The sequence below is a fragment of the Falco biarmicus genome, chromosome 8 (genome assembly GCF_023638135.1).
Source record: "Falco biarmicus isolate bFalBia1 chromosome 8, bFalBia1.pri, whole genome shotgun sequence".
Lineage (NCBI taxonomy): Eukaryota > Metazoa > Chordata > Aves > Falconiformes > Falconidae > Falco > Falco biarmicus.
The window spans coordinates 35,272,354-35,298,036 of NC_079295.1; the positions used below are offsets into that span (position 1 = coordinate 35,272,354).

General features: G+C 44.4%; 1 protein-coding gene across 3 annotated transcripts in view; it reads right to left on the bottom strand.

Moving 5' to 3' along the window:
- The window catches only part of DPP10 (dipeptidyl peptidase like 10), a 548,469-nt gene that overhangs the window by 280,400 nt on the left and 242,386 nt on the right, over positions 1-25,683 (bottom strand). Inside the window, exon 1 of one of the 3 annotated variants that reach the window (XM_056350155.1) lies at positions 13,565-13,904. The exons of 1 other annotated variant lie outside the window; for it this stretch is intronic. In XM_056350155.1, the coding sequence (XP_056206130.1) occupies positions 13,565-13,636 (72 nt within the window). In that variant the 5' untranslated portion in view covers positions 13,637-13,904. Of the gene's footprint in view, positions 1-13,564; positions 13,907-25,683 lie in introns of those variants that run through there. One more of the 3 variants, XM_056350157.1, reaches the window with a different exon arrangement.

Here is a 25,683-nt window from a genome sequence, read left to right on the forward strand (position 1 = left end):
TGCACAGAAGCAATCCGTACTGAAATGAATGGAAAACCTTGTACATGGCATTTCCAGGATCAGCCCGCATAGATGGTTTTGAGGATGGGTATTAACAAACTGCCATAATCCCCCAGCAGGAGCAGCACACGCTTTATTGCAGCCACCCATGGAGCTGCTCCACCAGCACTGCAAGCACAGCCTTATGGAAGTGTGGCACTTGGGTAGCAGTAACTGCACCTTAAATGATAACCACTGTGATCACTACATTTCAAACTGTCTCAGGTTCCCATCTTCAGAGCAGAAATACGCAGCCATAGCCAACCACCAATAACGCTACTACCCTGCAGTTTCTCTGGATTGTGAGTATACTCATAAGTATTTGTGTTGTTCTCACAGAAGTACACAAATATCAGCAAGTTTAGACTCACATTAACCACTGTCTCCCCAGCAGACCGCTCCACATACATGAAATACCTTCTCTATTTTATTCCTCGATAACGCTTTTAAAAGGCAATCAAGTTTTCCCAAATGTTAACCACTCTTGAATGCACTGGAGGTCTTTTCGTCCATCACAGGCAATTCTGACATTTCAAATTCCCAGAAACACAACACACCTCTGTGAGAGACCTCAAACTGACTGTCTCAAAGCTTGTTAGTGGAGCCCCTGCAAGACTTAAATGTTGTTAACGGATAAGGAGCCAACAGCTGCCTGACATCAGTTTTCAGCCAGGGGCAAAGAAAGGCCACACAGCTGTCAGCAATGTGCCTAGACATGGACAATCACCCCTGTCTATGCAGTAATCACATGCCCCACGGCAGAATGGGGTCCATGCCATTCTCTGGGAAAGGACCCTCCTGAACACCCTATAAAAGACAGCAACCAAACAATAAGTGGCAATCCAGAGACCCCCACCACCGATGTGAACAAAGACTACAGACCAACAGGATGCTGCTGGATCCATGGTGGTGACCATCTCCTGCAACTCTATCCCCACTGCTTACTAGATTTCCTTCTTTCCTATCACTATTTTCTTACAACAAGTGAATGTTTTGTTTATATAAGTGCACAATAAGTTTCCTTGATTAGCAGCATTTGACTTTGTTTGTGTCTTAATCTCACTCTGGGTATAACAAAGAATCTTCCCCTGCACAGGTCTTCCTGGACTGGAGCAACCCCAAACTCTGCAGACACTTCTGAATTTGTAGAATTCAAGGACACACGCACATCACACAAATTCTGCAACCAGCCAAGAACAGAACAAGGACTTTTAAACTTCAATCTCCTAATCTCCATCTTCTTCCAAATTAGCAGCATTCTTTCAGATACATCCACCTATGAAGCACTATGGAGAAATCTCCATTACAGAAGGTCATACAATCAATACACCTCCAGCAAGACTTACACTCATTTTCTTTCCTTGTGTCTGTTCTCTCTCCCATACTCTGATTCTGAGGGGTCCTCATAGGCATCTCTCTAGCAAAACCAAGACCTCTTCACCACCTGTAAGCCATTCATTTAGGCCAGTGTATTCCCACCTTAACTAGGGAGGCGGCAAACACTAGTATGCTTGAAAAATAGCAAAGTACTACCTCCAAACATATAAGAAAAATCCAGTGTTGCAATAAAAAAAAAAAAAAAAGTCTTACAAGGCAGTTGCATAAGGCCTACAACCAAGTGAAAAACAAAAAATCATACAATTGCCTTTAAATATATGCATTTATATATCACCTTCTGTGTTTCTTAAAGCTATGTAGCTTTAACAAGAGAAAGCAACAGAAATGAGGAGAGAAACCATTCGTGTCAAGGACCTGATGTCCACACAACTTCTGCGTTTCTGGGGGTTACATGAACCAGCTCTAGTCTGATCCTGGAGATCAAACATCCATTAGCAGCTGGAGCACCCCAAGTGTGCTCCTGCAGCACATCAGCTTGCTTAATTCCTAAAGGAGTCTAATTTACACTCAAACTGCTCTGGGGTGCAAGCCAAAGTTCAGCAAGTACGATCAGGATTTGTTTCACTGGTAGATTTTTGATCAAAACTACAATGCTACTACGGGCTTACCTAAGTTACTGCACTGCAATACTCAAATTTACTGCAGATCAAAGGAATACCAAAGGGCAAGCTTGCATGCAAACGTTCAGAGAATATTATTTCAGTGGAAGTATTTCCTCATCTAGAGGTGAGCAACGAGCAAACACATTCAGCAACTCCCCCACCCCACTGCAGGGGTGATGGACAAAGGACCCCCAGCCAAAAAAAAACCCCAAACAATTGGAATAGATAATTAAAGAGTAAAAAGAGTTACACCTTTGTAAGTAATAGTAGTTTAAAAGATATTAACAGCAGCAGGTAAGGACATTTATTCAGTTTACACTTTCAATGCATTACTTTGGCAGAAACTGTTCTTCCTTTTTAGAAGGAAGAAGAAAAAGTCCTTTACTGAAGCACTATTTCATCCCCGGAAAGAAGTGCTAGTAACTCCACTTCAGCCGGCAACCTGACACAAACTAAGGCAAAAGCTGACATTGCATTGCACTTCCTTCACTTACATTTTAGAAAGGAATCTTTACCCACCCAGAAATGAGGCAAGACTTGCAAAGAACATAATTGACAGGCCCCTAGATACAAATAATATATTTTGTTGTTGTTTTGGTTGGGTGGTTGATTTTTAGAATAAAAAGATCCAGCCCAATTTGGACCCCTAGCTGGGCTGGGTACCATAGCCTCAGGTAAAAAATAATGCAGAGAGGTGGCCAGAATAAGGGAGATAAACAGACCTCAGGAAAATGACATTTTCAGTGAAGCAGCTTACTTTTCCTTTACACACTGAGTATATTTCCTTGCTGACATGACATACGGCCCTGCATGTGCTTCTTTCAGAAATATCAACTTTCCATACGTGTTGTATGGAGTGAGACAACTGTAACAGATCCCTGGGTTTGCTGTGTAGGATGTAAATACAGCAAAAAGATACCCCCTGAGCTGATACACAAGGCTGAGCTGCTCACAGAATTAGTACACTAAAGCCTTTTCTGTTGAAGTTTTTCGTTTTCTTGAATAAGCACGGGGTTTATGGGCTAAAGCTAATTATACTATGAGGAAGCAAGCAAGGAACCTCCTTTTCCTAGATTCATGTACAAAGATGATACCACCTACCACAAACACCAAAACATTCTGCTAGTGTCTGTTTATGTTTCCAATGTAAATACAGCAGAGACCAGAAATAAGACTTTAGATTTCCTTTGACAAATCAATATATATTTCACAAGGATTACTCCATTTGCATTTGCTGACCAGTGCATTCTTTAAATTACAAGCTTGCTGTCTATTAATTTCATAGAATCATTTAGGCTGGGAAAGGCCTTTAAGATCATCAAGTCCAACCATTAACCCAGGGCTGCCAAGCCCACCACTAAACCATGTCCCTAAGCACCGCATCTACGCCTCTTTTTAACACCTCCAGGCATAGCGATTCCACCACCTCCCCGGGCAGCCTGTCCCAGGGCTTGACCACCCTTTCGGGGAAGAAACTTTCCCCAGTCTCCAACCTCAACCTCCCCTGGGGCAACCCGAGGCCGGTCCCCCCTGCCCTGTGGCTCGTTCCCTGGGAGAAGAGCCCGACCCCCCCTGCCCACAGCCCCTGCCGGGCAGTCGAAGGGGCGATAAGGTCTCCCCTCAGCCTCCCCCTCTCCGGGCCAATCCCCCCGGCTCCCCCAGCCGCTCCTCACCAGCCTCGTGCCCCAGCCCCTTCCCCAGCCCCCTGCCCGGCTCTGGGCACGCTCCAGCCCCCCACGTCCCCCCCGCGCTGAGGGGCCCGCACCTGGCACAGGGGCCGAGGGGCGGCCGCGCCGGGGCCCAGCGCCGGGGCCATACTCCGCTGCACTCGGCGCCGCTCCTTGGGCTCAGCCGTCCGGCCGGTCTCGTACCCGACACAGAATGCACCCGCCCCAGCCACGGCAGCCGGTTCCTCCGGGAGATGCTGCGGGAGACCCTGGCAAAGGCTTTACTAAGATCATTAACATTACGAGACAGGAAATTAAGAGTGTGGAGTTATTCTAACAGAATAAAAATCTACCCAATGTCCATCTGCCTTCCATTGCTTCCACTGAAGACACCATTCTGGTGGCTGAGATTACCAAAACAACACTCCTGCTTACCATGAATCTAATCTTTTCCACACTGTCAAAGTGAATGGTTTCCCCGTACCTAATGAAATCACTAGATCACACAGGAAGTATCAAAACACATATATTCATTATATATACATTACTGATCTCTATTCTGAGACTCATACTGTTGGGGAAAGCAAGCAGTACATTTAATTGAGGCAACATTCTTCAAGTGATGAGCAATGGGGAAATAAAAGTAAGGAAACAAAGACGACAAAGATGTCGCTTAGCTTAGAGAAATATGACACTGGTAAAGACAGAAGGGCTGCTGGAAGAAAATTGTTAGGAAACCTGTGTATAGGAGATTAAAGATGGGAAGGTGGGGGAAAAAAAAAAGTATGGTACAGGAGAGAATCACATGGAGATGTAACAAAACTGAAGAGGAAAAGAAGTGAGAGAGCACTGAAAACCGCTCACACAGAACACAGCATTTTGTAGAATCAGAAATGTTTCTAGAAAGAGAGTGTAGAGAATGAAAATAGCCAAGGGCACGATCCAAATCGTCACTAACAGAAAAAGACTTCACTGGAGCCTTCACAAAGAAGAGAAACAAAGAGACCAATGACTGGGGAAGAAAAGCCGAGTCCTTCTCAGCACTGGAAGGAAGATGCAGTCACATCTTTCCTGTATGTTATTTCTGTGCTGTCATGTTCAAGAAAGAATGAATACATTATCCTGTAATCATTAAAACCAGAAATATCTACTTTCCTAACCACCACCCCTTTCCTCTAGACTCTCTTTGTGGTTAGTGGCACAGGACAAGGTGAGCAAACAGGATAGTTGTTTCCATCATGTGCTATGTGCTAGACTGAGCATCTTTTAAAAGGCTGCAGGAGCTGCACCTGCGTTCTTGGCACCAATCTCCTTTATGAAGTCTTACGTGCTTGCTTACCATTTACAAGAAAGTAACTGGGACCCAAAAGGACAGCCCATTTGGTTTCCACTTGTACATCCATGTCACAGCACTCTCCAAACTATCAAGCTGCAACAAGGTCTTTTACCATCCCATACCAACATACTCTTCATACAGTCCCTCTGCTGCCTTCTCCTCATCTTGCCTCCTCCAGGGCATGTGTTCTCTCTCCTCGTGCTTCTTCCTCTCTTCCACTTCTTCCTCGGCCACTCTCCCTTCATTGTCTCTCAACCACTTAACCAGCCACAGCTGCACCTTACCTACATCCGCCAACCCACCTCCCCTGAGGCCAACCCACAGCTGTATATTATCAATGCTAATTAACCCAGCTCCATTCCACTACACATCCAGATCAGCTTCCCTCTCCTTCCTTCAGTTGTCACCAGTTATGCCACAAAGAAATTGGAAATGTTGGGTCTTAACACTGCTGCTTGGGACTCTTAACATCAGGCTCATTTCTGCCTACAGTGACAGGACCCAAAAGGGGGCAAATCCCCTCTTCAGAATTGCATGTAAAGACCCTGAAAGAAATACAAAAAAATATATATACTATATATAGGTATAAACCTTGTCTTTCTCCTAACAGGTGGGCAAATAGCTTGCATAAACGGACAGATGCCTTCAAGAACCTTTTCAGAGTCTGGCATGTAATATTAAGAGCTGTAGGCCTATCCTTTTGAATTTTAAAACAGGCCACAACACTGAACATTTACTACCAAAAAACCTCAGAGAACACCAGTGACAACATTCTGATAACTACCTTTCACACAGCTTGAGTACTGCAGCTCGATCCAACTCACTGTGTACCAAAGGGCTTTTTTTTCCCCAAGATATAATGAAAATTATTACGGTGCAAATTATATGATTAGTCCTGCAGACTTTATTCATATAAGTAGTCTCACTGACTTCAGTGAGGAAATCCATGTAAATAAGCACTTTAGGAATGGACCAGAACATAGAAATATTTTCCACCATCTCAGGTTCCAAAAGATAACATACCTTCAATGTACCACAATACAACAAACCTTTGAACTAAAAATAAAAAGTAACCTTTTGCAACTAATTGCCTCGCACTACAACCACCCACTCATTTCAAAGACTTCTGACTTTGTGGGCTTATTACCTAAGGAAGATTTAAACTTCTATTTATGCTTGATAACATCTAATTACCCGATACAATCATCTGTGCCCCAGAACAAGAAGGCCCTTGACTAATTTTTCAGTAGGATCTCTGCTGTGTTGCTGTTTGCACCAAGGTACTGAAGAATTTTTCACACATAAGGTGGGAATTGCTAAAAGGAGATTTCCAGCAGGGACTGCCAAGAAGATCTCCTTGAACTGCACTTTTTCTGACTGAAGCCACCCAATTTTTGTAGCCATTTGGTGTTTATTTAGAACTGTCGTTAGACCATCCAATTTAAGCAGTTCTTCCATAAGATTCAAAACTGCAGCACATCATTACTCCTAATTAAGTGTACTTACGCTCAAATCCTTACTCTGAAAGACTCCCCCTAATATATATTAAATGCTTTGATTTCACCAGCCTCTGAAGCCTTAGGATGGGAAAGAGGGAAAGGAAGCCAGCAGCCTCTGCGCCGTCAGGAGCAGAAAGAACAAACACGGAGGACGAATGATCAGTCGCACTGGCAGTGTTTGATTTAGTTTCTTGTACTTGCCCAGCATTTCAAACAAGTTTAATGGCTTTCCCACTAGCATTTGGAATTCTCTCCATATTTTCTAAAAGAAAACTCTAACATTTGCCCAGTTTATTTTCTGGAAAGCTACGAAATGCATTGGGTTTTTTTCCTCCCTGAAGGCACGTAAATTGCAAATATTGCCCCAGGCAGTCTAAAATAACCCCCAAAAGCATTTAAAGAATCTTTATTTTCCTTACATTATCACATTGTTTAATACTTCCTAATTGATTTTCTTAGACAACATCCTCCAAACCCCAGTGGGCTTTTATCTCAGTTTAGCATCCTTCAAAACTATTTACAGATTCTTTACATAAATAACACATAATAAGTTACGTGGCTGTTGCCAGCAGCATTAAGAAAGATTAGAAAAGGTCTTTTAACATCAGCCTCAGATCTGTAGGTCATCCAATGTCCTTCCTAATGGATAAATACAGTAATTTATCATCATCAGTCACCATCAGCATTGTTCTTTTTACTATCATATATTCATGAACATTATTTGATGCAGCCGAGTGGAGCGTAAAAGGAGTGTATGATTAAAGTGGAAAGGGACAGAGTTTGAGACATCTGAGATTTTGTGACTAATGCACGGACTTGAAATATGACACAGGTCTTATAAGAATTACAAAGACAGCGTCAACAAATTACAGCTACCTGCTGGCAGGACACAGGCCCGGTAGAAGCAGATGAGCCTGCTGACATCTTCCAGTGCAATGTTAAAGAAAGTATACAGTCTTGTTCACCTACAAGATTTTCCATAGGTCAGGCACATTTCAAAGCCCCATTCATTTAAAAACAAACAAACAAACAACAAACAAGCACCACACACACACAAAAAAAGCAAACAAAAAAACCCCAATGAAACACAACAGCAACAAAAACTAAGATACCTCTCTAGGATTCACATATTACATTCATCCTTATTACTGCTATGGGGAGAAACTGTGTTCATATTTGTCAATAACACACGCATGTAATCTCTGAATATCCTGAAAGTATTAAAAAATGCCAAGATGATGGCCTTCAAATTCTAGAATAACATCAAACATAGTCTCCGTTTCCTTAAAGAGTTCCTCCCTCTTGTTAATTATCAAAATAGCTCGCCTGAAGCAATACTTTTCAGTTGGAAGATACTGGAAAGAATTACTGAAACTATGTTTTAAAACAGCTAATACAAGAAGTATGCTCAAATATTCAAGGCTACAATGTAACCTACACATGCCTGCAATTCCCTTTAACACAGAAGAGCCAAAAGGATTGCCCTGTTTCACAGTGTTTTATTTACTGCATTAAGTAATCCCTTTAATCCACCTGCAAAGTGGAGGGCTCTAAACACTGAAAAATCGGGTGCTGTGTTATGCTGCATAGATTCCCACATGCTGATTTGAAAGCAAGACACGGAGAACCTGTGAAAAGCATGGGAATTCATGAGGGGAGGATACAAGGAGCAAGAGAGCACTGGCATGATTGCCTTGCCCTGCACCCACCACCAGAGACCTCTTCATGGTTGTGTTCCTGGCTGGCTCCCAGGGCAGAGGGTGGATAAGGGACTGGAAAGCTCTCGGTAAAGTTTTCTGCATTAGGAAAGTGAGTTTCTAATGAGACACTCATCACTTCTGTACAGAGAAATACATTTACGTGCTATGCAGCCACTTAAAAACACTTGTATGACTGCTCTCTCAAGCTACCTAGGATCCTGTACCTACACAGACTATTTACAAGTTGTCATATAAAATGATGCTTCTTAATTAATAGGAGAAGCATTTCACCAAAAAGGAGATCAGCTCAGAGCAGGAGACTAGAAATGCAATGAAGATGGCAGAAGAGCTTCAGGATTTTTGTGTTAATCACCACTATCAGGTACATGACCAAAATACATCAAAACATCCATACGGCAAAGAGAAAATGAATCAAGGCCACATGCACTATTTGAAAGATGACACGTCCCATGCCTCCCCCTAGAACTTGAATCCTGAATGATACTCCAAACCACCACAGTTAATACGTTTTCTCATAAGCTTCTTGCACTGCTGGTCATATATTCAACACATATTGCAAGCCTGTAATACTTCTTTCTGGATCCAGCATGGATATCATATGGCATATATATAGTGTAAAAAATAGAATTTAAAAGTTAAAGCTAAGATTCAGATGTTAGCTCTTCATGAAATATTCTAGGTATAGTAATATGACTGTATTTTGCCACTTGTTATTGGCTTTTTTTATCTGATGTTTCTGATGTTATGTTGAACCTTACAAACCAGTATGTTTGATATAGTGCCACAATAAAACAAGTAAAAATTTCTGCTAGGATGGTAAGAAGGAAAAAAGCAAGTCACTTTGGATTATGCACTAAAGCAGAACGTCTTAGTTCAGCCTGAAGCCAACTCTGAACACGACCAAGAGCGGGGGGCATGGACTTGGCTACCTAACCAAGTCATCCAAGTTACTGGAATTGTTGTACATATACAATTAAGAGTTCAGGTATCTCCCTGACCCATCAAGCTTAAAATTACCCGAGTGGGGCAGGGGAGAGCCCTTTTACCTTGGTAAAACCCCATTAAGATGAATACTGCTCTGGACAGACACAGCTATCCACCAGTATTTTTCCCACTGCAAGATCAGACTCTGGTTTGGGGCAAAAGAAGGAAGGTAAAGAAGGAAGACATAAAACCAGAAACTATTTTGGCTTTAGTCACTGAAAAACAAAGCAGAGAGTGTTCTGTTTTATTCAGATGTACTTTTAGAATATGCCCCTTGTTTGGTGACCACAGAAACTGGTCCTGAGACAGGGAAATTCAACTCCTTAATTTAAGGCAGTCAAGCAAACAGTACTCACTCAGTTGTCCTTGTATGTATACTAAACACGTAATTGAAATGCTTACCAAGTAATTTCCCTGTTTAGTGCAACACAATGCAGTCTGATTTCGTTTTTCCTTACCTGTTTTTAAGCAGAATAATGTAGTACATTCTAAAATGACATACAGTAAAGGGAAAAAATGTGGGGTTTGGTTGGTTTGTTTTTTTCCATTTTAAAAATCAATTTTAAAAGGACCTGAAGTTAGAAGAGTAAAAGAGGCTCAGGAGAGAATGATTATAAATTTCAAAGGTCTGTCTTCTATATACACAAAGAACAGCAAATAGCACCAGGTGGTGTAGATCATCTGGTTTTTTTGTAAGCAGACTGAACCCTCACAAAGGTAATACCTAGAGGAATTATCTTAGTTTTTCATCTGCAAAGACAGCAACATTCATCAACCAGCAAGTCATACAGGTACATAATATTTTTCAAATATGTTGTGTCCACTGACTACCGAATGGTTGTGCCTTCTAAAAACGATCAGTAAGCACCATTGTCCAAGACCCCAGGACAGTTCTTAAAAGCTACAAGATGAAGAACACTATTTTTTTTACTAAGACGAACTGAGGGAGCCGCATTCACTCCCGACACAAGCCCACAAGTGACAGAAGTCTGAGCACTTTGATAGAGCTTTCCAGAAGCGAGCAGAAATACAAGTAATTTACAGCTATTTTCCTTTCTACAGATAGATCATCTGAACATAAAACTGTAATTTTGGCAATAAATATGAGTCATCATTTAGCAAGGAGTTGAGAATAAATCTGGCTAATTCATCAAACCGATCACCGAAACATCAATAGCACTGTTAATGGAAGTTGTTATTAGATGCCTTGGCCCAGGGGAGGCTTGGTTTAAAAACACCATCAGGGGAAGTGTTGGATGTGAAGTTGTATCCAATTTATTTATAAGCTGATGGTTATGGATGCTCCAGTCACTCTATCCAAGCTTTTAAGTGGAGAGTTCCAGCATTATCCCACTGTAATCTGAAATTACAGATCAAGTTGCAAGCTTATAAATTTACCACAAAAGCATCAACTTCAGTATGACTTCTCAGAAGTATCTGTAAAACCCAACTTTGAAATCAGGAAAGAGACTTACACTTAGAAAATCTTGGTGTAATTCCTTGCTCCTTCTTAGACTTCCCACAGGTCCAAACACTGAGCTACCAGGAAAGATTTGCTGCTCCTGGCTACCTCAGGAAACCCTCTCAGTGCAGATGTAGCTTTTTTTAAAAAAAATAAATAAATAAGCTACAGGTGTGGCTTGTAGGGCAGCTGTAGCTTTTTGGCAAAAGTTAATAAACTACAGGTGTCACTTGTAGTGACTCTACAGGTTCATACAAGTTCACCAAGCAAAATGCCATGTTAAACAAGGGTACCTGGAAAGAGATGGATTTTTTGAAGGCCCTAGGAAAGCTACATCTACACGGGGCCAGCCTGTGATAGTGCTATGGGGTATGGAAAACCAGGGTGAACACATCAGCCCATTTGTTCTTCTCCACCTGCCCAACCACAGTGCCCACCACAGCAGCAGCTCTGTAACAGCAGCCACCAAAAAGCTCCCAACCCTTACCATCCCTCTGTTAAGATCACAGCCACTTCACACTGCTATGCTAAGAATGGTTTCCAGCACAAACCTTGAGTCAGACACAGCCTGTGGCCAAGCTCTGGCCAGGGCTGAGCTACAATCACGTGGATCTCAGCTGTGCAAAGGTGCATGAGTGGCCTTGGTGTTGGTTCATTGAGATCCACCAGCCGCAGCCTCACTCTGCACGGACCTCACTGCAGGATTTAGGCCTTCTTATTAGCATTTAGAGCCACAGAAAGACTTGCCATCCATTAAAAACAACATTTTGTTATACACTGCACAACAACCCCAGCATCTAAGACAACAGACCATCAAAGCTGATTCACTCTCAACTCCAAGCAAGAAAACCAAACTTGACCTGGAAAACTCCAATGCAAACATACAGGAGTTTGCATTTACACTTCATGCAGCCAGGCACAGTGCACAGACCAGTGGACCCCCCCATCCACCACCAAAAGAGGCTGAGAATTCCAAAGCACTCAGGTAATAATATTTCTATATTTAGGATAAATTCCTAATATTTAGTGTGTTTTAAACTGAGAACTTACTGCTGTTCCTCATTATGCCCAAAAAAAGCAGTCAAACTGGTAAATTTTGGCACATAGGATTAAGCCTGCTTTGAAAAGGTTTCCTCCTCCAACAAAAAACCATTCTGGCAATTCAACATGTCTGAACTGAATATAAAGAAATAAAGATCAGTTAAGTTCAAGTACTTTTTATTATATCTAAAAGCAGTATCCCTGAAATTTACGATCTCTGTGAACCTCTGAGACTATTTAAAACAATCTTGACTTTTCCATAAATTCTGCTATTTGCATGAAATTTTAAGTACTGATGGAAGTTGCCCATCTTTTCCAGATAATGTAACTTACGCGATTAATTTATTCAAGCAGGCTCCTCAAACTCAAAGGTATTATTTTATCAATGTTACATGAAAATGTGCCATAATGCGTACACTTTTCAGAAAAAAAAAAAAGCATACCTCTTCCAATTTATTGAAATTAACGGGTTCCCGGAGACTGGAAGGACTACCCAAAGGTTAACATGCAGCCTGGGGGTGCAGGCAGGGCTGGACACTGGGACACCAGCTTTCTAAAGCACAGCTGTGCGCAGCAGCTTTCACTGGTGGCGATTTCCCCCCAATGTTTACATACTGGAGGGAAATTAAGCTCTGTAGATGGACGTTAACGGAGAATGAAAATAGGAAATGCCGCTGCCCGCGCCCTGCGAGCCCGGTTCAGCCCGTTCAGCATGCTGGAGTTCAAAACAGAAAGCGGTCGGTACTGACAACGTGCAAAAAAACCCACCCACCCACCACTCAGTCTCGCAGTACCGCTGGAGTTGGCGCATTTCTAGGTGTTTGCGGGCGAGGCGAGCTGAGCCGCGGGGGTCGCACCCGCCGGGCGCCGAGGGCAGGTCGCGGCGCCGGCCCCGCCGCCCCTGCAGCGGCCGGGGGTGCCCGAGGGTCCCCGCCGGGGTCTCGGTGGGAGCGCGCACAGCCCCATCTCTCCCGGGGCGGCAGCGCTGCCGCCCCGAGCAACAGACACGGCGGTCTGGCAATACAAACTTCGATTTTATGGTGGTGACAGCCAAGTTCACCTGCTCCCCCAGTACCCAGCCTTCACACGCGAGAACCGCCCGAGATTCGCCTGTTTCGATAGCGAGCCAGTACCGAGAGACACCGGTACCCCGGCCACCCTGGCCCCCGCCAGCCCGCGGGGAGGCACTCGTCGAGCCGAGGGACGTGACCGCCGCCCGGGCGCTGCCAAAACCCTCCGGGAAACCTCCCCGGCGCCGCTCCCGCCCCACCCCGCCGCGGACCGGGCGGCGATGCGGAGCGCGGCCCGCGGCGCCCCGGCCAGCTCCGCCGCGGGAACCGGGCGGCCCCGCTCCCTCCCGACCCTCCAGCCCGGGCCCGCTCCGCCGGTGCCGCCGCTGCTGCCCGGCCCCCACGGCCGGCAGCCCCGTCTCGGCGCCGCTGGCGCCTGCCGGCAGGGCAAGATCCCCCTGCCCGAGTGTTTTCGCCTCCGGGCGCAACTCGCGGGGAAGCGGAGCGCAAACTCCTGCAGGACCCGCTGCCGTCGGGGGCTAGGGCTGATGGACACCCCAGCCCCGAGGCGGGACCGGACAAAGCTGGGCCCCCCCCGGGCGACCTCACCGCTCCCCCCGCATCCCCCCAGCCGGATCCGCGGGGCTGCGTCTTTCTCCGGCCGAGCCGCCCCGAGGGCGCCCGCACCCCCGCCCCGGACTTTTACCCAGCTCCGCACAACTTCTCCGGGACGGCGGCCTCCCCCCGCCACCGCCCAGTCCCGTTCATCCCCCGGCCCCTCGGCGCCTCCCGCCGCGGGTCCCACCTGGTCGGGCTGCGGCGGCGGCGGGTTCCCCCTGCCGCCCGGGTGCGCCGGCTGCTCCTTCATGGCTGTCATCGCAGGGGGCTCGGCTCGGCTCGCCGCCTCTCACTGCCGCTGCGGCCCCGGGCACCCCTCCCTCGGCGCCAGCCGCATGACACCAGCCTCCCCTGGAAGTGGTGCGGCGGAGGAGGAGGGAGGAGGAGAAAGGGGAGGACGGGCGGGGGGCGCGGAGCCGCCGCCGCGGCAGTGCCGCTACCGCAGTGCCCCGCCGCGCCGGTGCTCAGGGGGCGCCCGGCCCCGCGGTGCCCGCCGCCGCCGTGCCCCGCGCCGGGCGCCGGCCGCGGAGCGCCCCGCGGCGGGCACGCTCTGCCCGCTCCCCTCCGCTCCGCCCGCCGTGGGCCGGCCCGCCGCCGCCAGCAGGTGTCACAGCGGTTCCCGCCGGCCCGGGAGAGACCATCCGCGCCCCCGCTACGGGGGCGTCGCTGCCGGCTGCGGCGGGGCCGCGCTGCCCGCCCCCGCTGCCGCTACCGCCCCGCGGGGCCCGGCCCCGGCCCTCCCCCGAGCCCCGGCATCTGCCGCCCCGCCGCCGGCGGAGGGACACCGCCGGGAGGGGGAAAGGGAAGAAACCGGGGGAAGGGCGCACCGCTGTGCCGGAGGCTCTCCCGTCGTGCCGGGGGCCCCCGGGGGCAGGAGCCGCCACACCGCCTTTCAGCGGCGAGCGGCCGCAGGGGCCCCTCCGAGCCCTACGGCAGCGTCCCCGGCCCGGGAAGCTCAGGGCTGGGGGGAAGGTGGAGGGGGCGGGGGGTCTGTTATCCGTTTTAGCTGAACTCGGCACAGGAGGCCCTTATGTGGAGCCAGAGTGAAGGAGAACTTTAGGGAGGGCCTTGGGGACACGATTTACCACGTGTCCCAAAGCCGTATCATCGGTTGGTTTCAGGGGTTTTTTTAAGGACCGGTTCAGGAGACCATCTGAAACTGGTTTCTAACCAGCCAGCAAGAAAGAGTTGGAAATGCGAGGGCTGATGCTAAAGAACCGTGAAAGTGAGCTTTTGTAAGGAAAAAGAGCCTCAAACACAAGCAAGCGAAACACCTGAGCTTGGGTTGGGCTTTTGTTAATTGCCATCAGTTTCACGACCCAGCTCCCAGCAGGATCTCGGAAGGCAGGGCTGGCACCTGGGAATGCGTCGCGGACGGGAGCAGCCCCAGCACCGTCTTAGCCAGCCTGGGCCTCAAGAGACCGCAAGGTAGAAGGAAAGCTGTCAGCACATAATGAGAGAAGCGTTTAATCTTTTTTTAATATTTTTTGCATCAAACCTCACAAGAAAGGTCAGTTCTGACCGGCTGGTGAGTGTAATTAACAGCGGTGACAAAGATCTAAGAGTTCAGCCTACAGTGGGAACAGGTTAGAAAGGAGCAGGAAGATGACAAGGGACTGATGAATTACAGACCAGCCAGCCACAGACTACAGAGCGCTGAGTATTTCCACGCTCCTGTATCCCCCATCGCTGTGTTCACTTCTCCACCAATCAACAAGACACCACTCCTGAAGTCCCAATAAAGTTCTAGAAAAAATAATCAAATGAACTTTGCAAACACCTAGACAAAAACTAGATGACGACTAATAGCCACCATTAATTTGTCAAGATCATGTCAACCAAATCTAATTCATTTCTTTAACAGGGTAACAAGCCTGTGGATAGGAGAGCAGTTAATGTCATCTATCTTGATTCAGAAGGGCTTCCAGGACACTTCGGTGACATAGAGGGAAACATAATCTGAATAAAACTAAAATGAGTATCTACAAAACTGTCTCCACTGCATCATTTCCAGTGGCTCCCAGCCACAAGCACAAGGCTGCAGCACAAGGATCCCTCGATGGTCCATCCTGGTGGGCTTTGCCCATGTTTCCCTCAGCACCAGGGTGGCTGAGCAAACTATGCTCATCAGATTCACAGTGTCAAGCTGAGGAGGATGCCAAGAATGTTGAAGGACACCATCAGAATTAAACATGATCTTGACAGGCTGAGACCTTGAAGATATGTGTGCATTTAGTAAGAACGTGTGAGGGTAAACAACAGATTAGATCACATTTTCAAAAGAGGAACGGGACATTACAGAAGATCACAGCATCACAGAATGATCCACAACTATGGTCAGGGTTGGAAGGGACCTCTGGAGATTACCTAGTCCAACCCCCTGATAAAGCAGGTTGACCTCGAGCAGGTTGCACAGTTCTATCCAGGTGGGTTTTGAACATCTCCAGAGAAGGAGACGCCACAGCCTCTCTGGGCAGCCTGTTCCAGTGCTCTGTCACCCTCAGAGTTCTTCCTCATATTCAGAGGGAATTTGCTGTGTTGCAGTTTGTGCCCATTGCCCCTTGTCCCATCACCGGGCACCACTGGAAGGAGCCTGACCCCATCCTCTTGGCACTCGCCCTTCAGGATCTCAAAACTACACCTAAGGCAGTGTCCTGCTGCGGTGAACCGGGCAAGCAGCGCACTGTGACAGACAAGCAAGACTACAGCTGTCATGATGGATGGAGAAATCCAGCCCTTGTCAGTCCCAGAAGGGCAACTGTTGAATACATGGGCCAAGGTCAGGGGATGCGTAGCAACACAGACACGTGACAAAGAGAATCAGAGGTGTGGCAAGCATGCGCTGTGAAGGAAAACTGGAAATCATTGGGATCAGTTAGTCTTAAGGAGAGAAAAACAGGGCGCAGATGTGGAAACAATGTTCAAATGCTTAAAAGGTTCCACAAAAGAATGAAAATATTGTCTTTCGTACATGGTGAATCAGGTAAACAGCAATAGGTTTAAAATGCAGGAAGAAAGATTCAGGTTAAACATTAGGAAAAGAACATATTTATTTCCAAAGGTTGGGGGAGGGCAAAGCCGTGCCTTAGGAGGCTTGAGGGCCTGCAGACCTGGAAGCCAGAGAGTTGTTGTCTGGAGTAATACAAGTATAGTTGGTGCTGCCTAGGGTAGGATAACTATCTGAATTAACTGACTCAATCTCTTTTTGTTGCTGACTTTGTGATTCCTTTGCAGGATGTCACCAAGGACCACCCTCAGCACCCCCACGAGACCCAGCTGCAAAAGCCTGTGGTGGGGACTTGCACTGCTCACCCTGTGTGTCAGTCTGCACAGCTGCTTTCTCTTGGCTCAGCCATCAGCTCTTCCTGTGCTTCTCTTCACACCATCTCTACCCTTATCTCTCCATTTCACATCCCTATTTTCTCTCTTATAATTCACTATTTCCCTAACTCCTGTACCCTCGCTGCTGCCAGCCTTGTCCCTTCACCTTCTTGCTCTCTGCTGCTGTTGCTTTTTGTATAATAATGGCACTGCACAAAGAAAAAGCAAAAAGTGCAACCAAGATGGCATCTTCTGTACACCACTACCTATTGCTTTGCTTCACTTCTGCAGAGCAGCCTTTACTGCCAATCCTTCCTCTGTCCTGGCTGCGTTCTGTAGGATATTCAGCGTCTTCTTTTTTCTGGGCGATTCATAACATGGGGAAACTTAGATATCTATCTTTTTCCTGTGGCCTCTAGGTGCTACAGTAATACAAATAATAAGTCTCAGAATCAGACATGTTCTGATTCATGCTGTTTATGGCACAGGTCTATCGCAACTCCATTAATTACTGAGCTCCCATCAGAGCTGAAGAATTCTAATGATTTAGGGTTTGAATGGACATGTTTCAATAGAGATTACTTTCAGCTTGTTTTTGATGAGATCCATTGTGGTGGAGCTCCACTATTAATCAACAAGAAAAAGACATTATCAGTCAGTTTAGCTGAAGCTTGGTATTCATTTACAATATATTCACTATAAGGTTTTATCACTATAACAGACTGAGATACAGAGCATAAGTTTCATTAAGGTCATGGTTGCTGGTTGTTGGGTATTCATAAATCAGCTAGAATTACTGGAAACGTATCTCGGGGGTAGGAGTTTGGGGATTGGCTCTATTCACACTCTTACCTAAAGCTTCTTAAAATCAATACCAAAACTCTTATCAATAGCACTTGATCATACCTTTTATCATTATTTATGAATGATGGTTCATTGGTTCATGGTATTGATGCTTTCAGGATACTAATCTAATTCACCAGTTTTCACTACTGCCCACACCAACTTTTATTTGGGTCGTTTTTAGTAAATTACTGCTCAAAAGTCATTTGACTGGGTTGTTTAGAAGAACAGTTGTTTTACTGCCCTTAATAGGCCACATCTTTGAAACTGGAGCCTGGTACTAAAACTGATGCCATATGGATAAAAGCAATTAAGATGTACAGTATTTATGGTAGTTTCCTGTATCATTTTCGCCAAAACATATCATAGCATCAGCAGGGAAAGCACTTAAGGCTTGAGTGAAATAGCTGCAGAAAGAAATGGAATTATGCTCTTGATCAGTTCTTCACAGAGTCATTACATCAATTCATCTGTCTTTCAACTGAAATGTTGCTACAGGCGCCTTGTAATTTCCTCCATCTTCATCACACACAAGATCTGGGTGTGTTAGCCAAGACATAACATGATTATTTTATCTTCCACGTAAACTGAGTATCAGCTCTGTCAGAGTATTATGCAATCGTTACATCTTGTACCGCATGATGACTTAAAAACACGTATGTTTTGTTGATGTAGCAGAATAATAGGTAGCGCTGATTTTGGACAGGAGGCAAGTAAGCCAGGAAACTCGTAGGGGAGTAAAACGGCTGGACACATGTGCAGAAAGAACATAGTGGAGAATGCCACAAGTGAGGGGAATTCTCCCTTTTCTCTCTGAAGAAACCCTGTTGGTTTACTGCTCTCCTGGCCAGCTACTGCTTCAGGCTAGAGCAGTGACAGAGCCGCCCTGGGTGCCAAATGCTGCGTATGTGCCACGTATTAATCGCCCCAGCGCCCCTGGGAGGTGGGCTGGGAGGTGCAGCATCCGAGCTGAAGGTATGAAACCTGGTTTAAAATGAAGTCCTGGTTTTCAAGTGATTTAACTGCCTTGTGTCATTTTTTAGAGATTTAACTGCTGTACAGATCATCGTGAAAAGGCGCAGCCATTACCAGCACTGTGAATATCTTGTCCCTTCCTTCAGGAGTGAGTTTTATGTTTGAAGTCTGCTGGTGATCCACTGGTAGAGTTTCGCAGAACAAAACTGCAACAGGCAGTTTTGTTTTCTATATATTTTATATGGCCCTCATCACTGTGTAACTAATAACTGTACAGCCCAGAGAAGATGCAAATACTACTTGATAGCCAATTATAACCATTCCCATAAAAATAAGAAGCCCATTACATCTTTTATGTCCAGTTGACCCATTCCTACAGACAGCATCAAGGTGGGGGTTTTTGTCATGAAATCAACTGAGATCAAAAGATTCTCAATTAGCTCTAGCCTGGAACTTCAGTTTTGTATCTCTCTCTCACAACCTTACTGCTCAGACTCTTACAGCCTAAGGAAAAAAGTCTCTCATCGTATTACCCACTGCCTCTATGCAGCCCGATGCTTATGACTTTATGAAAGCTGCAAGGTCATGGCTTGAGAGCTTGTTGGTGGCTTTTTAAAATCAGATCTTACAAATATACTCTGTTTATGGATTCTTCATTCCTTTTAAAGCTCTAGCAACCGGGCTAAAAAAATCCTTGGAGTTATAAAGATGAATTTAAAAATCAAACTAATGTGACCAAAACCCAAGAAAAGTTAAGACAATTGTTCTTTGCTGGTGTTTTAAGTGGATCTGTGGGCTTGCAAAACCTAAAAATACTTGTCCAGAGGAGAACCGCTCTGAGTCACATAAAACTGAAAAACAGACAGTATGTGGTTTTGTACAGAGTGCTTTTTAAATTATGGTTTTAAATGACAGAATATTCAACCTTTGCTTCTTATGAAATTCTTTGATAGAGGGAAAATTCCAGGCATCTTCTGCATTCCGAAACACATTATAATCTAATACCTGCTTCAGTGAAAGGCTATTTTCTGTGTGAATAAATTGTGCTCATGTTTTTCTCTCCTTGTCTTGTTTTAGAAAAACAATCAATGCAAGCACTGAGTTAATACAAATAAATGTAAATATATTCCAGCAGGAAAGTTACAGGACTTATTAAAATACACGTGCAAATATTTCAGTGAAAGTATACGGAATAGGACTTGCGTTTCCAAAAATATCTCTCATTAACCAATAAAATGTACAGCCAGCATTCAAGAGTGTTTGAAGGAATAGTTCATAACAGAAGAACACAGGAGCTGTGCATGTTTCAGATCTATGGCATCCTCTCCTGATTACCTAACAGCGTATGGAGTCATAAATCACAACAGTTTCCAAGAGAAACAAAAACATACAAACATGTGCGTCCAACAGCACAGCCTGAAACTGGGACTCAGGTGGCTGTGACAGTCACCAGGTGCCACAGTAGATACCTTGAGGTATCCAAACCACCTGCACCGACATGGCAGAGGGTCCTGCAGGACCTTCCCCCCCCACACCTCTTTGTGAGCAGTAGCCAGAAGCCAGGCATGGTTTTGTATGATGTCTTTATGGCTACAGGGAGAGGTTTCACCCATTCAGAGGAAAGCTTTTCAGTTGCTGCAATTCTAACCAGCTTGGTAATATTGATAAAATATTCCCTCTTACCAATATTGCAAGGAGCAGATTTGCAAAAAAAAAAAAACTATGAAGTGAAAATCAAAGTAATGAGTTTCTTCTGACAATAGTATTTGTTCAAAGTGAAAGCGTGCCTTACTCCAGAAGTCTATGAAGTCACTCTATACAAATGTCTCAGTGGATTTTAAATCCTAATGGTAGCTCACAGCACAAGATCCTGATACATATTTCACAGGCAGCTCACTAATACAAAACAGCACTACTCGTGCTCATCACTAAAACTATTTTTACTCAAGAAAGCAGTTATAAAATTTACGGATTAGGTGGGGAAGAGCCAAAACTGGATTTTAGATTTAGAAACAGGTATTTCCCTTTGCCTAGCTATTGCAGCATATCTGTAACCTGGCAAAAGTTATTCTCAGAAACCCTCACCCATGAAGATCTCTTATGGCAGTTTTCATTTAAAAACTTTTGGCTTAATTTTTAATTCTGAAGAATTGACACCTGAAATCGAGGGGGAAAATAATACAATAGGTATTGGGGATCAGCCTGCATAGCAAAAAAATTTTAAGGTTCAGATCTTTAAAATTCTCTTCATGCATATTTGTAGTAAAATATATAAATCCAGAAATATAAATATATTGCAATCATGTATTGACAAATCTGTCAACTTTTTACATATTAAATCAGGTTAAATTTGGTCAGGAGATGACTGGCCCAGGAACTCAAGTGTCTCATATTGACATAGATATAAATCAGAAGTATGTCTAGAAAAGCAAAAACATTTCTAGTGTAACCTCATGGTTAAAACTGCAAGTGGCAAGGCTGATTTTTTTTCTCCTTTGTGGTTGCCATATAGCTATTCTTCAAAGAACTTCATACAGCAAGCAAGTACAGTAACGAAATGGTTCACTGAGGATTTCCTATCAATGGTAAATCACTGATAAAGAATTCAGATTAATATTAAACCCATTTTATGATACAGAACACAGTTTACAAAAACAAAATTGACATATTCAGGAATCTAAGACCTACTTGCCACTCTTGCAAGACTTGTCAGATTCACAGATATTTAACCACAAGGGATGCAACTAGGAACTAAGTGTGTCCTGGTTTCAGCCTGCATAGAGTTTTCTTCCTAGGAGGTGGTACAGTGCTGTGTTTTGGATTTAGTGTGAGAACAATGTTGGTGACACACTGATGGTTTAGCCGTTGCTAAGTGGTGCTTACTCCAAGTCAAGGGCTTTTCGGTGTCCCATGCTCTGCCAGCGAGGAGGGGCACAAGAAGCCGGGAGGGAGCAGAGCCAGGACAGCTGCCCCGAACCAGCCAGAGGGATATTCCATACCCCAGAACATCATGCCCAGTATATAAACTGGGGGGGAGCTGGCTGGGGGCTGCTGATCGCTGCTGGGGGACTGGCTGGGTATCAGTCAGCAGGTGGTGAGCGACTGCATTGGTATCACCTGTTTTTCTTAGGGTTTATTCCTCTCTCTCTTTTTCTCCTTTTCATCACTATTATTATTGTTGTTGTTATTATATTTTACTTTATTTCAATTATTAACCTGCTTTTGTCTCAACCCATGAGTTTTACCTTTTCCCAGTTCTCCTCCCCATCCCAGCGGGGCAGGGCAAGGTGAGCAAGCAGCTGCGTGGTTGCTGGCTGTGGTTAAATCACAACAAAGCAGGATATTTAAAAAAGCCTCAATAGATGAGGCACTTGTTTATTACTAAAATTACCCAGATTGAATGCTTAATTTAATTGACCAATTTTGCAAATGTTGCCTTTATACATTACATAAATCAATAGCAATGGTTTAGGAAGCCCAAATTTAATTTGCTAATTTGCGGGGTGGGGAGGAGGAAGAGTAGAATAGAAAAGAAAAAAAGAAAGTTAAAAATCAGAATAGAATCAAAATAAAATCAAATTTGGGAAAAATACTAAGTGACATGTTTTAATAGCGTTGAACTATTTATTTACTATTGAAGCAAAATAACACATTTTCCCTATTATGTTTTTTAACTTAGTTTCATTATTTATATTACATAGAAGTAATATTATGTTAATTTTACTACATTGCAAAAGTCAAAATTAATTCAAGCCAGAAAGTTAAAGAAAACATTTCAATACCAATACAAATTATTCTTTGCCCCTTTGCTAAAATTTTGTAAAAATCTGTGTAATCCCCCAGACCCTTTTGATCAGACTTCTTTTTGGCAGGATGACTGTGCAGTGCAGTATTTTCCATCCAGCTCCAATTCACTCTACAACTAAAACAACAAGCCTAATGATGCTAGCAATGATTAAAACCCAGTTTTCCACTGAGAATTATGTTTTCCTTTGACAGAGGGGTATGACTATGTGCACTGACTACATGCTGAAAATTATAAAAATAATATAGCACTGCACAGTCTGGTTTTAAAAATAGCAACTCTGTTGGTCACCATAATTCTAGGATGCCTTAAAACTTTGAGAGGAAAATGTGGAGAACAGCGGTGCCTGTTCTCTGTTCAATACCCTTAATTCTGATTAGCAGTCACAGCATAGAGTATGTCTTAGCATCCCAAAAGACTTAATCCTACATCAAAGAGCAGGAGGAAAGATTTTGTATAAAATTAGACCACTGAGTTTTTTTCTGTGATGTTATTACAGTATGAAATGGAGCTGTCACTGAACTATATGATAAGAGCCTATTCATCCATAGCAGACGTTATATAATGAAAGGTATCAAACATTTGTATAATAATACAAACATGCGTTATCCAAGATTTGTATAATACCTTTTCTTTCCCAAAGGATCTGAAAATGTTTTACAAACTGATATACAAATTATCCATGCAGAAAGCTGTTCATCCATCAAGGAAACACAACTACAGCCCAAGGCAAAGCAGAACAGCTATGTAAATACACACAAAAAAACTTTAGTAAATGAAGAAAATACTCTCCAGTCAAGATGGTGAGGAAGATGGTAAGTACACAGTATGTAAATATACAGGATTTAGGAAGAACTTTGCTTTTATAATCCTGATTCTTGAATAGAATACAGTAGGAACTCTCTTGAAAATTGGCAATCACAACATTAACTGAAAGAAATAAATGCTTAAGAATATGAAGTACAGTAATAAGAATGATAGGTTGTGCTGGTTTTGACTGAGATAGGGTTCATTTTCTTCATAGCAGCTCCTATGGGGCTCTGTTTTGGCTTGATGCTGGGAAGTGTTGCTAATCCAGGGCTGTTCTGTTCCTGCTGAGCAGCGCTCACCCAGAGCCCAGGGCTTTTCTGCCCCTCACCCACCCCACCAGCGAGGGGGCTGGGGCTGCACAGGGAGCTGGGAGGGGACACAGCCGGGACAGCTGACCCCAGCTGACCCAAGGGACATCCCATCCCAGACGGCATCGGGGTCAGCATGTACAGCTAGGGGAAGGAGAAGGAAGGGGGGACATTCGGAGTGGTGGCGTTTGTCTTCCCAAGTACTGGTTACACATGACGGAGCCCGGCTTTCCTGGGGGTGGCTGAACCCCTCCCTGCCCATGGGCAGCGGTGAATGAATTCCTTGGTTTGCTGTGCTTGTGGCTGCGGCTTTTGCTTTACCTATTACACTGTCTTGATCTCAGCCCACAAGTCTTCACACTTTTACTCGTCTGATTCTCTCCCCCATCCCACTGTGGGGGAGTAAGCAAGCAGCTGCGTGGGGCTCAGTTGCTGGCTGGTGTTAAACCATGACACAGGCATGATCTTAAGCATATATAACATCCAATATTAAGAATTAATAAGAATAGTACTGAAACACCTCAATGCAATACATCCAGCTTCATACTAGAGGACTGGCTTAGAAAGAAGCCTGCCAGTGCCTCCTCACAGCATCTAAAACAGAGCATATTTTGGGATCCAAAGGAAGTAAAGTTCACAAGATGATTGAGAAGTCAAACACAGATTAATGGCTTAGATAAGCTACACATACTAGAGGGCTTATCCCAGCATCATTTCACATGGTTTCCCTAGAAAACTTTCTAATATTTATTTTTTGCAGTTCTGAGACTAGTTTACTATATGTCTTCCTTCATGTTTCAAAATACTGGCATTTTAAAACAAAATGTTCTGTTGATGCAGTTTATCCCAGAAACAGAAGTATCTAGAAAATCTAGAAAGGAATAAATAAATGAACACAGCACTTTACTCAGCAATAGTCTAATCAGTTTGTATCAGCACAAGTTTATGCAGCAAGTGTATGCATCACAATTCAACGCTGCCATGTGGATTGCATATGGCTGAACTCTCACTTCAGTCCTAGTTCTAATGACGGTGACCAGACATTTCAATCAGGTAATATTCTGTGATTTTTCACAGCGTTTTCAGCTTGGCAGTCATTTTAGAACTTCTGCTCAATAAAGAAGGTAGCAGAGATACTTAAGGGTACTTGCAGAAGTCAGAGAGTGTGATTTGAGGCAGAAGAGAGCTCTTTCCCTTCCAATATAATTACGAAGAGTCTCTAATTAGAAGCAAAATGTGTAAGAAAAATGCAGACAGTGGGAAAGTTAATACAGTGGGAGACTTAGGAGGATGCATTAAGAAGCGTTACAGAAACTTTGGGACTATTTTTAACCTTGAGGATTGGGCACAAACCTCAGACTTCCCAACTGCGTTGATACTGTCCTCTCAGGAGGCTTAAAGAGGACCATGTATTGACACACCGGTACTTTGATTCTAAGTAACTATCTAAAACCCATCCTCAGCATCATTACTCATCTGGGAGCTACATACAGAAACCCTCTTGAGGATTTCAACAGGCTGTTGGGCAGGAGAGGCAGATAAAGAATTGCTGATGCTTCTAACCCTGGAGAATCCAGTAGGTTTGAGAAAAAAATACTATTAAGGAGAAGAGCTATCCTTCACATCGCTCCCTAAGCTAGGCTGATACAGTAAAAAAATCACATAGATAAGCAAAAAAGTGGATATTATGAAAGCCTGAAACTCTCAGACCAGCTATTTGGTTGGGAAATTGAAACAGAATTATAGGAAAGGAGATGATGGAGCCCCCAATTAAGTATTTAAAGGTAGTGATATGTAAATGCCATGAAAATGAAAAACAGCTGCAAGAAGCTGAAGTTTTAGCACACAGTCAACAGCATAAGCAGCACTACCGCATTAATGGGATGCATTGCGGAATTGGGATTTTGCTGTAAAAGGGTAATAAATTGTTCAGGAAGAGCGGGGTGAGAGAAAAAGGAGGCCTTGCCTCTGTATCAGCAACACGTAACCTGTTCAGAAGTCTGCAGTTCAACAAGTCAGAGGGAATTGCAGTCTTGTTGAGCGATACTGCATAAAGACAAAAGGGTCCACAAATAAGGGTGCTCTACTGCAAGGAGTCGTTCTTCTCCTATTTAACCTTGAAAATCAAGCACAAGCCCTAGTCTTCACAAATCTCCTTAGATTCGTGTCTTTGTATTGAAGGGAGTGATATGCAGAAACATCCTAGGGAAGGATCAGGCAGCAAGGAGGCCTTTTATTATCCAA